Source organism: Tribolium castaneum, chromosome 2, assembly GCF_031307605.1.
Source record: "Tribolium castaneum strain GA2 chromosome 2, icTriCast1.1, whole genome shotgun sequence".
Classification (NCBI taxonomy): Eukaryota; Metazoa; Arthropoda; class Insecta; order Coleoptera; family Tenebrionidae; genus Tribolium; species Tribolium castaneum.
The window spans coordinates 25,283,188-25,299,768 of record NC_087395.1 but is presented as its reverse complement, the minus strand read 5'-3'; the positions used below and the strand labels follow the sequence as shown (position 1 = coordinate 25,299,768).

Genomic DNA, 16,581 nt, shown 5'->3' with positions numbered 1-16,581 from the left:
CCTCGAACTTTAAGCTTGTGTTTTCACTCTTATATTATTAATAACTATAATTATAAGGAACTGTAGAAACAGTCAAACAAAATGTTTTAATACAAAGTTTTTAATATAAAACGCTGAATTAGGTGCGATTTTTACTTTTTTATTTTTTATTTTTTTTGTCTGATTTTTAATGAAAACATACGTAGACTCACCCTGTACATTTTTTTATGTCACGGTTATTTTTACCTAATTATTTGTCATGCTTTAAAAACGGCTTCCACTTCAACCAAATGGCCAAAAAAAGACTTAACCAAAATTTTCGTTCTAATAAATCATTAATATTACATCACATTTTTTAATTTTATAGATTAATTAAATTTTTCTATTTTTTTAATAATCTTTGCTTTGTAGTTTTCGAATTTAGTTTGGAACAAAATTTATCAAAGTGTATTGATGTCACTAAGCTTTCGTCAAAGCTAAAGCTTCTTTAAATAGGCTAAATCAATAATTGCTACAAAATTTACTGTTTACTGTTAAAACTACCATTACCTCTTTACATGTTCAACAAAAATATTTGTCCAAGTCGAAACCACATACTTATTCTTGAGATAATGCGTTTAAATAAGCTAAAAACGGAATAGAAAGTCTAAATTTTTGGACTTATTCTCCTAATCGGCCTTTTTCGTCTAATTTCATTCCCGGATTTATGTTTGATTTCCATAAGTCGTGGGGTCGTAAAAGCGCGATTGCATTGTCCTGTCTTTGTCTTGGTTAACGGCAACACTTAGTCTTACCGCAGATAAAAAAGCAATGCATTTATATGGAGACATTTAGGAGATCGTGTCGTTTTATGCATTAGAGAAATTTTTCCGAATTTCAGTGTAATTAAAATAAGGCGCACTTTGGTAATTAACTCCCCTCGACAAGGGTTTTTTCGGTTGTTATTACCGGATTGATTCCGTAATAAAATTAAATGGGTTGTTCCAAATTCCGGCTTCTTTTCCATTTTACAGAAAACAATTTAAATAATTAATCCGGCGGCTTTTGCCGGCATATGAAAATGGAGAGATAAATTACTTCGTGTTTACTTAATGAGAGTACACGGGTCGGGAAAAAGGTTAACAAAAATTGCAAACTTGTCTCTGTTTCACTTAATCCAATTCCAGGCGAAAAATTTTATTCAAAATCTGCACCAAACTTCGCCGATTCGAGCAACATTGTTACAGTTTATGTTACAACTCGCTGCATACATTTTCTTAGTTTACCATTTACCCGAAACCATAAACAAGACCCTGTATCAAGTTATTAGCACGGCTCCGAACTTGCAAACTACCAGTTTTTCCTCCAAGAAGACGATATTAATGGAAACGTCGCGCTATTTAAAACACGTACAAAATAACCCTTCAGCGCTGTGATTAATGGCCGGCCCGGAAATGATACCGGAGCCCACAGATGGCACTTTTGACGTAAACACTCAACTTTTAAATTCGAAAATCACGAATTTATAGCTAGTTTTGAACTTTTAATTGTTGCTCGCTTATTAATATTAAAACGCGTTCGAGGTGCGCTGTTGCATGCACTTGTAGGTCAGGGTGGCTCATTAATTAGGCCGCTTTGCCATTCAATTTTACGCTCTCGAACTATAGTTGGCTTGATACGGGAATTTTAATTATCTCGTGCGCCGAAAAATTACAAATACTTGCAGCGGTTTTGACTAATTCATTGGACAAATAACCGGCTGCAGAATATTGTTGATAATTACAACGGAAAAAATCTCGTGGCGTGGTCAATTAAAACGGCCAGATTGTTGGACAAACGTTATGATTAAATTAATTATCACTTCAAACAAAAATGGAAAAAACGCCTCAACGAGTAATTACAGGGTGTAAATACAGACCGAAGGAGGGTGAGGCTTTGATGAAGCGATTAGTTATTACTACGGATTTCTAAAAGTTAGGATGTGAAACGACGTACAATAAAACGATCCCGTCTTTGGTAGTTCCATTAATGTCGCTAGAGAGCGCAGTTGTTCGACTGCCGTCGAATGAATTTCAAAAATCGTTGCATCAGTATATCGGTTAGCACAAGGCAAACGAAAAAACACAGACAGATAAAGCATTTAATTTTCGATAGTAAGACATAAATATAATGCAAAAATTGTATCGTTAACTATATTTAAAAAAATTTCAAACTTTTACCAATTCGTACTCTGACTCATATTTGTTAAAACGCTGCGAATACGGTTAAAGATACAAGAAAAATGTTGAGCAAAAATTTGTAGAGAATTAAATTTGCTTTAAAAAAGCCCGCAAGACCATATCTCTAGCGTCAACGGTTTAGGCCCTAAAGACGTTCAAAGTCACTGAAGCGACAGATTTGTTTCATTTTACCGGCGGTCACGTAACAACAAGTTAATTTATAACTAAACTGTAGAAGATAGACATATGGTGTCGCAGACTTTTTTGTAGAAAATTTAATTCTATACAACTTTGTTCCTTTCACTTTTTTTGTATCTTCAACCGTTTTTGCAGCGTTTGCAAAAACATCAGGTGGAACGCAAATTGATAATATTTTTCGCAAAGATTAATACAATCTGAGAAAAAATTTGATTACAAAAACTAAGTAAAAAAATTAAAAACTACAGTTCAAAATTAAAGAAAGGGGCACGAACAAGGTGAGTGTCATGAGAATGTGTCAGATATTGAAAAGGTCAAAAATTCTTCAAAAATAAGTCAAAAAAACTGTAAAGTTTGGTTGAAAAATGAGCTATTTTTATATATTTGGAGCAAATAAACACGTGATTAAAGTTATATTTTTAGTTTCTTGTGGTAAACAATTCTTTTATAAATTTCGCATTTTACTTAAAAACTTTTTACAACAATAAATTTTAGTTAAAATATGTTATTTCTGCCTTTCTTGTCCATTTAAACACGTTTTGGAACCAAAAATGTTAGTTTTTTTTCAAGATTTTGCTAGAAGAGACCGAAGTATCGCAAATGTAAATCTAAAACTATCGTGTCTTTGCCTTTTTGAACAAAATTGTTTTAAAAATAAAAATTTTTGATGCTACAGTCATAAAAAATGACTTCTTAAAATTTTGTTAAAAACAAACTGAAACTTCAACAAGTTATACTAAAAAAATTCGATTTTTTAAATATGTTTTTGGGTTAAAATCGAAAATTAGATTTAACCAACTAAAAATTTTGGTTGAAATCTAAGCACGTTTTTAGAACTAAAAATGTCAGTTGTTTCAGAGGTTTTGCCAGAAGATACAGAAAAAGCACTAATTTAAATCCAAAATTATCTCGTTTTTGCTTTTTTGCAAAATTTTGTAAAAAAAAACAGACCGAAAAGACATCTTCCATGAGTTTTGTTGACGTATAAACAATTTTTTTTAGATAAAAAAATTACAGAACAGCATTTTCAGTCTCTTAAGAATGCAAAGCTCTAAGTAATTAGAGACAAAATAACGCTTAAAGCGCCCTCATTCGTCCACAGCCGAACTATTTTTTTGGGGGCTTTGTATCTCGTTTCGCCTCCTAACTTATAGTCCTCCATAGTTATTACAACTAACAAAAATGATGTTTTCTGGAAGCTGCGTCATTTATCTCGGATTATAGCGCTCCAACTTGTGCAAATATTGGGCTGGGTGTTATTTATTGAACCGCAGGCCGATCGTTAAGACCCATTCGGACCTTTAATTGGTTTACAATTAAGTGGAGGGCGACAAAAAGGGACGCGAAACGTGTCGGCTTAATTACGCGAAATTTGCCCTGATTACGTTGACGATAATCGAATGATTTGTGCAGGTTTCTTGCGAAAAAGTGGGTTTTTATGTTTGTAATTAAGGCAGCAATCGAGACAAGCTTTCGGTTTTTGAGGGAAATGCGCTGTGTACCGCTAGCCAAGTTAGGAGATAATCAAATCAATTTGCCCGGATTTGAGAGTGGTTTAGAAGCCAAAAAAGCAGCGAGTGGGGAAACACATCAAAAGCCTGATATTATCAGGTTCAGATCGGTAATTAGGTAATTAAAATATTAATGAAACGCGCAAAAGTCGAATTCTAAAGGCGAAACCTGAATGAAACCAATTAACACACGATTGAAATTAATCTAACCGAAGTGGAGCGCATTTAGGGCCATTTTCGGAATAAGCTGTGATTTTGCCAGCTAATAGGGTTTTCTTTTAAATAGTAACCTTTTAATTATTTTCAGGTTTTTCTATTTTGTTGGTTTGTGTTTTGTATGTTTTATAAACAATTTGGCGCAACTAGAACCGAGCGTAATAATCCCTGCGTTCCTGTAATTTGTCGTAATATTTTCCAGGAAGACTAAACTCGTCCCTCGGGAACGCGCTACTTTCCTCTCTGGAATAAGTGGGCGGTAAGATCGATTTACGATCACTTCCAGGTGCGGAAAGGTGGCGCTGCGACCCGTCCTTAATTGAGAGCAGTGTAAAGTAAGCCGGTCGTAAATCTTGCCATGGGGTTGCCGTATTTAATGTCACTTATTTGGTTTATCATCAAGTTAAAAGCAAACTTTTTTCACCGGATTACAATCGATCTGGCCTTCAAGGCTGGCATTTTATGAATTTCCAAGCATAATGTTGCAAACAAGTCGTGGAAGAAGCTTTTTCAAACCCCCGGGATAATGGTGGTTTCACTCCGGTAATTTCAAGAAGCTCCGCTGCAGGCATTTTCTGCAACTAACATCCAACTGCTGAATCATTGAGTTACTGTTAATTAAAGCGAACATTTCGTTTAATTTAACTGAAAGATATATTCCTTGCGATTGTGTTCTCGCGAAAAAAACTAGATTATCGGAGGGAGAAAAATGATAATGTCGCTTGACGGAAAGCTTTTCAGTGAATTTAAATAAAAAAGCTGATCGGAATTAACGTCAAGTCGCATAAAACAAAACTGTTTTTATTAATCCCGAAATGGAAATAAACGAGTTATCCACTGCATGCTTCCAAGCCATTAGGACGATTAATACCCCAGAAATTACTTGCGCTAAAATTATTATTGCGCAAACTTAATTGAACGCTGATAAATCAGCCCAGTCTTCCTCTTTTTCCCCAAATTTCCGTGTTTTTGTGCTGGGCAAGATTTTCATTCAAACATCTTTTTTACATTTAGAATAAGCCGATTTAGCGACGGTGTGGTTAATTTTTCCGAACGTAACGAAAAGCGACACTTTTGCTCTGCACGGACAATAAAACCCGGCAAATGCTTTCGCTGCATTTGAGATTCAATTTTGCAAAACTCGAAGCTTTGTAACGAAATTAAAATAATTTTGGCAGGTAGTCATTTCATAGTGGAAAATTTTATTCAACAAAAAAATTCATTACTCAAAAATTAAAAGTCGTAGAGCAATGCGGTTTGTTCTATTGAATTCAGCGGCCCATTTTCTGTATTACGCCAACTTTTCACGAAATTTAAAATTTTGATTTTTTTGCTAAAATTTCCTGAGTAATACACTTACCTTTAAGAAAGTGAAAAAATATTTTTTTTTAAAACTCGTTCTATCATAGTTTTTCGGACTTATAATTTGCCTTTACAACCCTCTAGAGTTGTTAAAAGTCCAAAAAAAGTCCATAAGTTCGATTTTTTGATGTTTGATTTTTCTAATTTTTGTCGCGATTTTGGTCGATTTCGGGTGTCCGAAACATTTATCGAGCAATAACTCCGGAACTATTAAAGATAACCCTATGAAGTGTATTATCGTTGAAAAATTCCTTAAGTTATCTATTTTTTTCAAAAAAGATCATTGTTCTCCGACTAACAGTTTTTAAGAAAATTGCAAATAAATGCTAAAATTACTCAAATTTAAAAAAATTCATAACTAAAAAACTATTGGGAATTTGACAATTTTCTCGATGCCAGACGATTCCCCTGATCATTTTGCATAGATACAAATAAAAATAGTTCAACTTTTTTGAATTTTTAAGCTTTAATTTATATTATTTTAATTTGAAAAATGGTGGATGCGCCGAGTTACTTTTTAAAAAATTCATAACTCAAAAACTAAAAGTCGTATAGCAATGCGGTTCTATTGAATTCAGCGGCTCATTTTCTGTATTATACCAGCTTTTCACAAAATTTAAAATTTTGATTTTTTATGCTAAAATTTCCTGAACACTTACCTTCAAGAAAGTGAAAAAATTAAATTTTTTTAAAACTCGTTTTATCATAGTTTTTCGTACTTATATATGCTTTTACAATCTAGAGTTGTTAAAAGTCTAAAAAAAGTCTATATGTTCGATTTTTTGATGTTTAATTTTTCTAATTTTTGTCGCGATTTTGGTCGATTCCGGGTGTTCGGAACATTTATCGAGCTATAACTTCGGAACTGTTGGAGATAACTTTATGAAGTGTATTATCGTTGGAAAGTTCTTTAAATTATCTATCTCTTTCAAAAAAGATCATTGTTCTCCGACTAATAGTTTTCGAGAAAATTGCAAATAAACGCAAAAATTGCTCAAATTTAAAAAAATTTATAACTAAAAAACTATTGGGAATTTGGCAATTTTCTTGATGCCAGACGATTTCCCGGATTATTTTGCACAGGTACGAATAAAAATAGTTTTACTTTTTCGAATTGTTAAGCAGTAACTTACTTTATTTTGATTTGAAAAATGGTGGATGCGCCGAGTGTATATTTTTTAAAAAATTCATAACTCAAAAACTAAAAGTCGTAGAGCAATGCTGTTTGTTCTATTAAATTCAGCGGCCTATTTTCTGTGGTATGCCAACTTTTTACGAGATATAAAATTTTTTGCTAAAATTTCCCGAGTTATACACTTTCCTTCAAGAAAGTGAAAAAATTATTTTTTTAAAACTCGTTCTATTATAGTTTTTCGTACTTAATATGCCTTTACAACTCTCCAGAGTTGTTAAAAGTCTAAAAAAATCCATATGTTCGATGTTTTGATGTTTGACTTTTCCAATTTTTGTCGCTATTTTGGTTGATATCGAGCAGTAATTCTGCAACTATCAGCGATAACTCTATGAAGTGTATTATCCTTAGAAAGCTTTTTAAATTATCTATCTTTTTCAAAAAAGGTCATTGTTTTCCGACTAATAGTGTGGATAGTGATTTTTGTGGTAAATAAAGCCAGCAGTTGACAGAGTGTTTCGCTTCGGGTCTAATTTTTGCTTTCAGTGACATTTCCATTTGCCAACCTGGCTTTTGATATAACTTTCACTCCTCTTGTCTGCCACTTATTAAAATGTCATCCAGTTTTTTCAGCCTTTGTGCTTCACAATTTCCTCACTCTTATTTATTTTTCGCCGGACTGTCACTCAAATTATTCCACCGATTGTGTTTAGAAAATTGCCCAGCCTCGGGCTTTTCCTCCAATCTGCTCTCTTTATCAAATTAATAAATTTTCCCTTTTATCTTCGACTCGCCGAGATTTTATTTTTTCTTGTTCCCGCATCCTAATTTTATCATTTTCTCATTTCGTAAAAACTCGATTCCGATCTGACAAATGTATTGTATTTTTCTACTATTTACTTTATCGGTTGCAAGTAATCGACGTGACCCGAATTGGTATTTGTCGTGTTTTTAAAGTGCTGTTTTTTAGTCGCTCCCCACTTAAATATTCATAATGCGTCCGACAAGATTTCGCCCGATTGCTCAAAAATTAATCACCTGAATGTCAATTGATAAAATTACAAATCGTTATCTTATCTCGGAAACAAACGCAACACAGTCCGACTCAATTAAGCTCCCATTCACAAACTGCCGAGCAAACTTTTGAATCAAAACACTGTCATTTCAAGTTTGTAAATCGTGACAAAATCTCGTCGCATGTCTGGGACACTTTGAATAATTCCTCGCATAACACGGCATAATTTGCTAATTGAAAAAACGGGCAAACATTCGATCACATTTTAAGTTTGTTAAACGCTGCTGTGAGCCCGAGCCCGAGCCCGGACTTAACTTAAAGAATTAACGAAAAAATTTCTCATGAACACAGTAAATAGGCGTGAACATTTTCAAGAGTGTGATATTTTCCTTGAACTTTCCGGGATTAGCGTTCGCCATCGCTCTTTTTAAGTTATGGTCCGATTTGCTTGGAGAGCTTTGATCCCTATCGAGGGTCCTAACGACCCCGTCGTTCTGTCACTCACCCTCAAGACATTTATTTAACCCGCATTTGTGTGATTTGTGCGAAAAATTGATCGGCGCACAATGAAACCGCCGCAATGAAAAATTCAACTGTTGAGCCGCTCTGTGTGGGATGCAGATGTTGAATAAGACAAGAAATGACGTCATGGTTAACTCTTTCCCTATGATAATGGCGCGTGAAAGCCTCGAAGCTTTACTACGACACTCAGTTAAATATTTACAAGCAAAGCGCGACACATTCGCTTCTGTGTTAATTCGAACCGGCGAAGAGAACATTCGGGATGGGGAGCTTTCGCGGATTTATTTCGTCTGTAGGAGGACCTGACGAGCCAATTACGACGAATGCGAATTGGGGCGATTTATAGCCACAGCGCAACACAAACACACGATAATCACTACAAAATTTTCAAACAACAAAAACTATTCAACTAGTTTTCTTTCAGCCGAAATCGTTTTACATTTTCTCTATTTTTTTTGGAAAACTACTTTCTTCAGTATTAATAAGAGAACAATAATAAAAAAAATATTTAGTGCAAGAGAAGTAGTTGTTGAAATAAAAGTTTCTGAGCCTGTAACCAGTACTAAGTTGTGTCTACTTAAATGTGATAAACTTAAACAACATAAATGTAAAATTTAAGTTGCAAATAACACCTAAATGAAGCTTTTATTTCGCTAACATACACTAGAGGTTTCGCCCGGCGCATCCACCATTTTTGAAAATTTTTATTATTAAAAGTATTAATCATTTGCTCTTTTTTTTAAACGACATTGCTCAAAATTAGTATGGCTTTATTACTGTTGAAAAAATTTGTTAATGTTTTTACTTGTATGATAGTAATATTTTAAAAAATGTAATAGTTTCTTTCAAGACAAAATCACCACCAAAAAGACATTATTTGACGTGCTTAGTTATCAACCTTTTATTTAAAAAAATACTTATCGCTTGTACACCTACAAATAGTTACAGCAGAAATAATTTTTCAGATACCAACTATGTGCTTGGCAAGTTTCTAAGTCTGTAAGCATGAGGAAGTTGTACCAACTAAAATGTAAATATATGTGATAAACTTGGAAAGAGCATAGAGTTATAATTGAAATTGCAAATAATTACCTAATTGGAGATTTGATTTTACAAAAATACAAGCAATGGTTACATTTAAAATTTAGCCCGGCGCATCCACCATTTTTAATAAAATTTATTATTTTAGGAATTAATTATTTTGCGCCTTTTTAAAATTCGTCTTTGGTTAGTTAATTACAAAAAAGAAAAGGAAAAGCTTTTTTTAATCAACATTGAGCAAAATCCGTCTGACTTCATTGTTGTTGAAAACATTTGTCAATGTTTTTATTTGCATATTCACAAAACGTTTAACTCTACTCAAGTCAAGAAGTTCTAGATATTTAATGAAATTATTACTTTTTCCTAAAAGTCTGACAAGTTAGTTCTTAGACAAAAATAGACAACAAAAAAAAATTATTACAAAAAATTTTTACAATGCATCTAAACACCGTGTTGTGAGAAAATAACAGCGGATTTTGATTTTGTCTCTTGACTAAAGCAAACTTTTTCTTAATCGATTAAAGTGGAATCATTATTTGATTCCGAATTATGGAACTGAAGAAAGTTTGCAAAAATTTGAATTCACTTTCTACAAAATTGCAAAAAATAACTATTGACTTGTTACTCCCGATTTGTTGCAACAATCCTTGACTGATGGTGTCGTCTCGGTTGACGAAACACGTGTTGCGACCATTGCGCAGTCCGGATTGGAAAACTTTTAGTAAATTGTTATTCGAGTCACAAACTCGCTAAAAAAATAGACGACATTTTAATAAGCATCGGGCAAACGGCGGCCGTTTTCTTTATCTCTGAGTGAAAGTTATATCAAAAGTTAGGCTGCCCAAATGGAAATGTCACAATAAATTAGGTTGTTTGTTAGAGCCAAGTCTGATAGAGCGAAATTTCGAATACTTCCAGCCGGAATAAATAACGGAAATTATGTCTGGGGATTGGGACCCGCATCCAATCTGGTCCATCACACCGAAAGCTCGCGTTTTTTGCTCATTTCCTAATTAAGTCAAATACCTGAACTAGTGGCGGCACAAAACAAACACAGATTAAAAATCCTTCCGGCCATGGTTGGGTCAAATCACCTACAGTTCCATCACTTCACTCTCACATTGTCCACGAGGAAAAAAAATCGATTTTTTCAACTTGAGCTGCGTGCGAGTTTTCGAAAAATTACATTTTCGCGCGGTCAGTGGCGGAAGAGCACTGGGGACATGTTAAAGCGCGTAAAGTGTCCTGGAGTAGTGCGGGAATCCTGCAAACTGACACGAACGCCACCCTGCCTCCGACGGGGACCCGACGAAGCACGACGGCACAGGCGCGCCAACCTCGATCCATAACACGCGAACATCTCCCGAAGAAATTTTCAAGTTCTAATTTGTACGTGCCATTTCATAATTTATACAACGTTTAGCCGATTCTGGACATGATGGCCCCGCTGCGGACCAGATTGGGGACGCCGCCCACGCCCGCCGACCCCAAACTACTAAAAGTGGCTGTGGAACTCATTATTTTGATTGCGATGGGATTTGCTGAAATAATTTTTCCGATAACTACAACGAGCTTGAAACAGTAGTTTTCGCAAACTGCGATAAACTTGGGAACAAAATTAAGGCCATAAATGATAAATGGAAATTTTATAACAGCAGAAATACCAGCAAATTGCTTTTTAATACTTACTGCTGTGGTTTAACCCGGCGCATCCACCATTTTCGATGTTTTTATTTTTATTTTCTATAACCTAAACCAAACGTCAAAATTAACAATAAACCTATTTGATTTGTAAAACAGTGTTTGAACTATATTTTTACTCTAATCTTGTAGAGTAAATATTGTGACCGGCATAATTTATCAGATATTAAGCTCTATGAGCATGTAACACGTACTAATAGTTGGGTCTGTTAAAATGTTAATTGCGATCAATTAATTATCAAATAGTAAATACAGATTTAATTTTGCCGAAATACATTTAAATTTTATTTTTTTTAGTTACGTTTGTACTTGAACCCGGCGCATCCACCATTTTTGACGCGTTAGTTTTTGTAGAATTTTGATGACAAGTTCAACTGAACCATACTGTTTTTTAATTCAGAATTAAAATTACTAACTTTTCTAAGACAGTGTTTTAATAATTCGTTTTAATTACTTTAAAATTACTCATCATAGAAAAAATAATTGCAGCAGAAAGAATTTTTAAGTAAAAGTTTTGTAAGCTTGTGGCTATAGTAGTTGTGTCTACTGAGATGTAAACTGTAAAATCACAATGGACTCAGAATTAAGAAAACAAAAAATAATTGAGACAGTATTGTGATTTTTAGTATATTTATTATTTAACCCGGCGCATCCACCATTTTTGTTTTTTGTGATTTAGTCAAGCAGTTACAGTTTCAACTCTTCTTTTAACTTTTTATTACTTAGTAATTTCTCTAAGAGTCAGAAAAATGTGCCACAAAAGTCTCTAACGAACTGAACTGCTTAAAATGGTAATTGTTTTAGTTTTAATTTTGTTAAATATTGTCAGTTCGTTCCTTGCAGTGTTGTAGTAATAACTCCAATAAAATTTTTTTTGAAAGTTTGTTTTAATTGCATATGTTTGTTTTCAGAAAAATATAATTACACGAAACCTACTCATCGCAGATTATTTTCAATTAATGTCGAGGATAAAAGCAACTAAAATGCATTTTTGAAAGTCATTAATTTAAAAGCGATGGGATTATTTGGGCAAATGATTGCAGCAGATATAATATTTCAATTAAAATCGCTACGAGCTTGTAGCCAGTGTCTATTAAAACTTAAACTGCGATAAACTTGTAAACATTTTAGGCTCAGAACTGAGGTTAAAAATAGTAGATGGAGATTTTATTTTGTTGTTCTTTCCACCGTTTTTGACATTTTTTTTTATATTTATTAATTAATCGTTTACATTTTGCTCTTCTTTAAATTTTTGCTGCGGATAATCAAAACCAGCACCAAATAGTTTTTTATTTTTATAAAAACCCAATTACTCGAAATTGACTCACAGCAAATTATTTTTCTTTATAACCTTTATCAAAACCACAAAAATGCGTTTTTGAATGTAGTTATTTTGACTACGATTGTGATTATCTGGGTAAATAATTGCAGCACAAATAATTTTTCGAATAACAGCTTTATTCGCTCGAACCCAGTAGTATCTATTAAAATGTAAACCGCAATAAACTTGGAAATATTATGGAGGCAAAATTGAGGTTACAAATAATAAATGGAGATTTTATTTTGCAGAAATACGAGCAAATTGGATTTTTAAAATGTTGTTATTGTGATTTAACCAGGCTAAAAAAACTTGTCTTGATTCTGTAAAAAATATCTGTCTTGGTAACAAGTTCAATAAACAAATAGTAACTTTGGGACAAAATTTTTAATTGTTATAAATTTAAATCAAACATATAATTACACGAAAACTACTCATCGCAGAGCAACTAAAGGTAAAATGCATTCGTTTTGAAAGTCATTAGTTTGATTGCGAGTGGGATTCTCTGGGCAAATTATAGTAATTGTTGCAGAAATAATTTTTCAAGTCAGCTTTACGAGCTTGAAACCAGTTTTATAATCTATTATAAAGTACGACACTGAATTTGATTTTTAATATTTACTCTTTTACTTGACTTATTTTAAGAATTTTAAGAACCAGAAAAAATGTGTTCACAGTATTTAAACTATCATTACTTTACACAAAATGTAATCAAGAAAAGAAAGCGATTTCGGTGAAACTGTCTAGCCCTGTTTTGGCGAAAGCATCCGGTTGTCAATTTTTTCCGGAATCGTTATTTATGCACAAGTCCCGAATTGTCAGCGCGGTGGCAAAACCCACGCTTAAATCAGCAATTTTCCCTTTGACGTTGTCCCAATATCGCAAATAATTTATGTTCATCAGCACAGTAATAATAATAATAATCCATCACGGCTTATCTGCATTGAAATTTGTCCATGCAACTGATTCGAAAACCGCAACCGCGACCGAAATTGTAAATTCTTGCAGCAGTGCAAGAAAGATTAATTAACGCGTGCGCGACTTCATTTTTCACCAGATTGGTTTGGCAAGGGCGGGGCGTGATGACACTTTATTACTGCTACAACGTTAAATTTTATTCTTGTGTGTAAGATAGTAATTGGCGCAATTAGGGCATATCACAGTCCATACATCAATCAAATTAGTGATGTGCAAGCTGTAAACATAATGTACTAACCGTGTACGTCATTTGCGATCAGATGTTGTAAGTAGCTGATCGATAGTGTTTTCCAGAAAAACGATTAATAATTCAGATGGATAGATATTTGATTGTGATAGAATACACAGATACAAAACGATACGTTTGCCACAAGCTGAAATATTCAAAACAATTTGTCGAAACAAAAAATCGTAATCAATATTGTACCAACTCAAATACATTATTCCAGTTTCCATTACGGAGTCACGACCCCAACAACATGGTCGTTTGAGCACAAGTGCGCCAATTTCATCCTAATAAGACTGGCATTGTTCAAATGCCAACAATTGCAACAAGGCATGTTCATTGTCCATTAACAATTCGGACTCGGAATGCAAAATTGGCACAAGATCTCAAAACTGCATTTTTGAGATGTCGCCCAAAGCTCGCGGTTTTCACTTTTTCCGGCTAAGTTTTTATCGGGCAGTTTGTTGCAATAAAGACTTGAATTCAAAAAATTTTCAAAAGTACATTGATTTAAAGTTAAAAAAAACTTTTTCTTACGTAAAATTGCTTGAATATTTTGAATCTGTTTTAATTTTTGATCCACGGCTCGTAATTTTTTAAGTACAAACACTTAGAAGCACAATTAATAATTTAGTTTCGTCAAAATCAACAGTTTAGACTCTTGGAATTTTTTTTCATGTAAAATTGTGCGTCTGTTTTGATTTTTTTTATGTTCTAGCTACATTTTTTGATTTTTGAGATACAAGCCGAAGGAAACATTTTAAGCCCTGAAAATGTTAATTTTTTTTTATATTTTTTCTGGTAGTTTTTAAAATATTGGTCATAATCTGACTGGTTGAAATTAAAACTATTAGTTCTATGAAATATTTTTTTTAGTAAAATGAACTGACTACGGATATCTAAAGGTTAGGATAAGAAACGACGTACAAGTTAAACGTTCCCGTTCTTTATAGTTCCATTAATGTCGCTAGAGAGCGCCGTTGTTCTATTACCGTCTAAGTTTTCAGAGCAATAAGTATATAAAAATTGTTGTAATTAAATAACGGTTAGCAGAGGACGAATAAAAAAAAATACAGGCTGATGGAGCATTTTCAATAATAGGACACAAGCATAATGCAAAAAAATCAATTTTTGTGGTTGTTTTGCGCTAAATTAATTTAAAAGCAAGTTTGAGAAATTTAGTTTGTAAAAATAAACACCTTGTACACTTGGGATTTTAACTTTGTTTCAGTAAAACTGCCCAACTGTTTTAAATATGATTTATTTTTCATTTTTGATGAATCACGTCCGAAAAAATCGCGATATTTTATAAGCCGTAAGAAAAACGTCTAGGTGTGGGCGAGCTGGCCAGCGCTGGTGTCTCTCCATCGATTCGGTTAATAAAATTTTCATATTTAGGTATGTGCAGTGAAGCTTGTGATTTATGTAGGTGTTTTACATTAAAAAGTCGCAATTTCACGAGTGCGCTCGACCGAAAAATTGTGAGGATACAAGAATAGGCGCCGTAGGGAACCTCTATAAATATCCCGCTCGGAATGAATCAAAATCGGCCTTTCCATAAAATGCCCATCTTTGTGCAAATTATGCAAATCGGGTCATTTCTAAAATCGGCGAATTAACAGTTTTGATTGGTTTCGGGGCGAGTGGGATTTGTGCAATGCAAATTTGCTTTGTTGTGGGGCTGCGGCGCCCGACCACTCTTTGATCTGTTCGATATGAGTGCGGAAACACACCGCAAAGGCGCCGCCGAAACCGCAAACTTTACTTTTTCACACACGATGCAACACGTGAACGCGAAAAAACGCCGCACTTTGCGAAAAAATTCCGCAAACTTAAACAGACCTGGCTGGATGTTTCAATATTTTCGTAAACTGTTTACCCAATTTTTTCGGCTACTTTGGAGGTTTATTCAAATCCTTAAAACATTCCGAGGCTTCCCTTTAAAAGAATTAACGAACCATTAAGATAAATAACTTCGTAACAGTTTTTCTCGAAATTAGCTTAATCCCCAGTCGAGAGGACGACTTCAATAACGAATCAGGGCCGCACTGAAACAACTTGCCTTTTCTCTAAGAGGAAAATGCGAATTAGCTTTGCACTAGAAAATCAAAACAAGGAAAAAACATTGTTGGTAGTTGTTGAGAACATTAAAATATTAAAATGCAAATTGAAACAATAAAAATGGCCAGTCCGGCGCTGTTTTACGCAAATTTGTTCTATTCCCGCTGTATTTGTTATTTATATTTTAATCAAGGCGCATTAAACATTGCAGGTGTTTAGCAAAAATAATTTCCCAACTGCAATTGGGGCCATTATTGACTTTTCAGCTTATTATCTCAACGCCGGTGTTTTTCTACGAAAACAAAGCTTTTATTTTATTCATGTACAGAAGAACGAATTTACATCAAACGAAACAAAACTCAGTTAGTCTCTCTGTGACACAGGATTTCTGTTTCCGCTCTAGCGATATTTATTTTTAATTATTTATTTTTCATTTTATTTAATATTCATCGTAACTGAAAATCAACATTACGTTAAAGCGAGCACTAAAAAAACGTATTATCTTTTTTTAGCTCGTTCGACGGAAAAATCAATTATTGAATTATTTCATACGTCAATAACACACATTGTACGCTCAACAATTTTCCCACACGAATAATGGCACAACTTTCGATCAGGTTAATAAAACTTTTGGGCCAACTCTCAAAATAACGAACAAGTTACGAGTTTCTTAAATTACAATATCGATCCAGAGCAGGTTTTTTCAGGGCCGGTTTTTGCTCTGAGGGCTCTATTAATCCAATATTGACAACTATGTGATTAATTTCCATCCTGTGGCCACACACAGACGTTTAGCGTCAAATTGCGTCACCCTCATTAGTTTACTCGTCTTGATTATGCTTAGGGAGGGCGGATCGGATGCTTTCAAAGCAAACACTTAGGCCATACACTATTTAGATAATTAGAATAGCGGCCGCAGTAAATTATCCCGGCGCCTCCACCATTTTTGTAACATATTTTTTAAACCGGCGCCGCTACCATTTTTATTATTATTATAGTTTATGAATTTTTTTTATATTAGTGATTAGCAAAAATAGGCAATTTTCAAAGCAAACACTTAGGCCATACACTATTTAGATAATTAGAATAGCGGCCGCAGTAAATTATCCCGGCGCCTCCACCA

General features: G+C 33.9%; 1 protein-coding gene across 2 annotated transcripts in view; it reads right to left on the bottom strand.

The window, feature by feature from the left end:
* The window catches only part of LOC657829 (T-lymphocyte activation antigen CD86), a 105,908-nt gene extending 95,456 nt beyond the window's left edge, over window positions 1-10,452 (bottom strand). For both annotated transcript variants that reach the window (XM_964264.5, XM_008200176.3), the window contains exon 1: window positions 10,201-10,452. In XM_964264.5, the coding sequence (XP_969357.3) occupies window positions 10,201-10,252 (52 nt within the window). In that variant the 5' untranslated portion in view covers window positions 10,253-10,452. The remainder of the gene's footprint in view (window positions 1-10,200) is intronic.
* Between the last annotated feature and the right edge of the window lie 6,129 nt (window positions 10,453-16,581).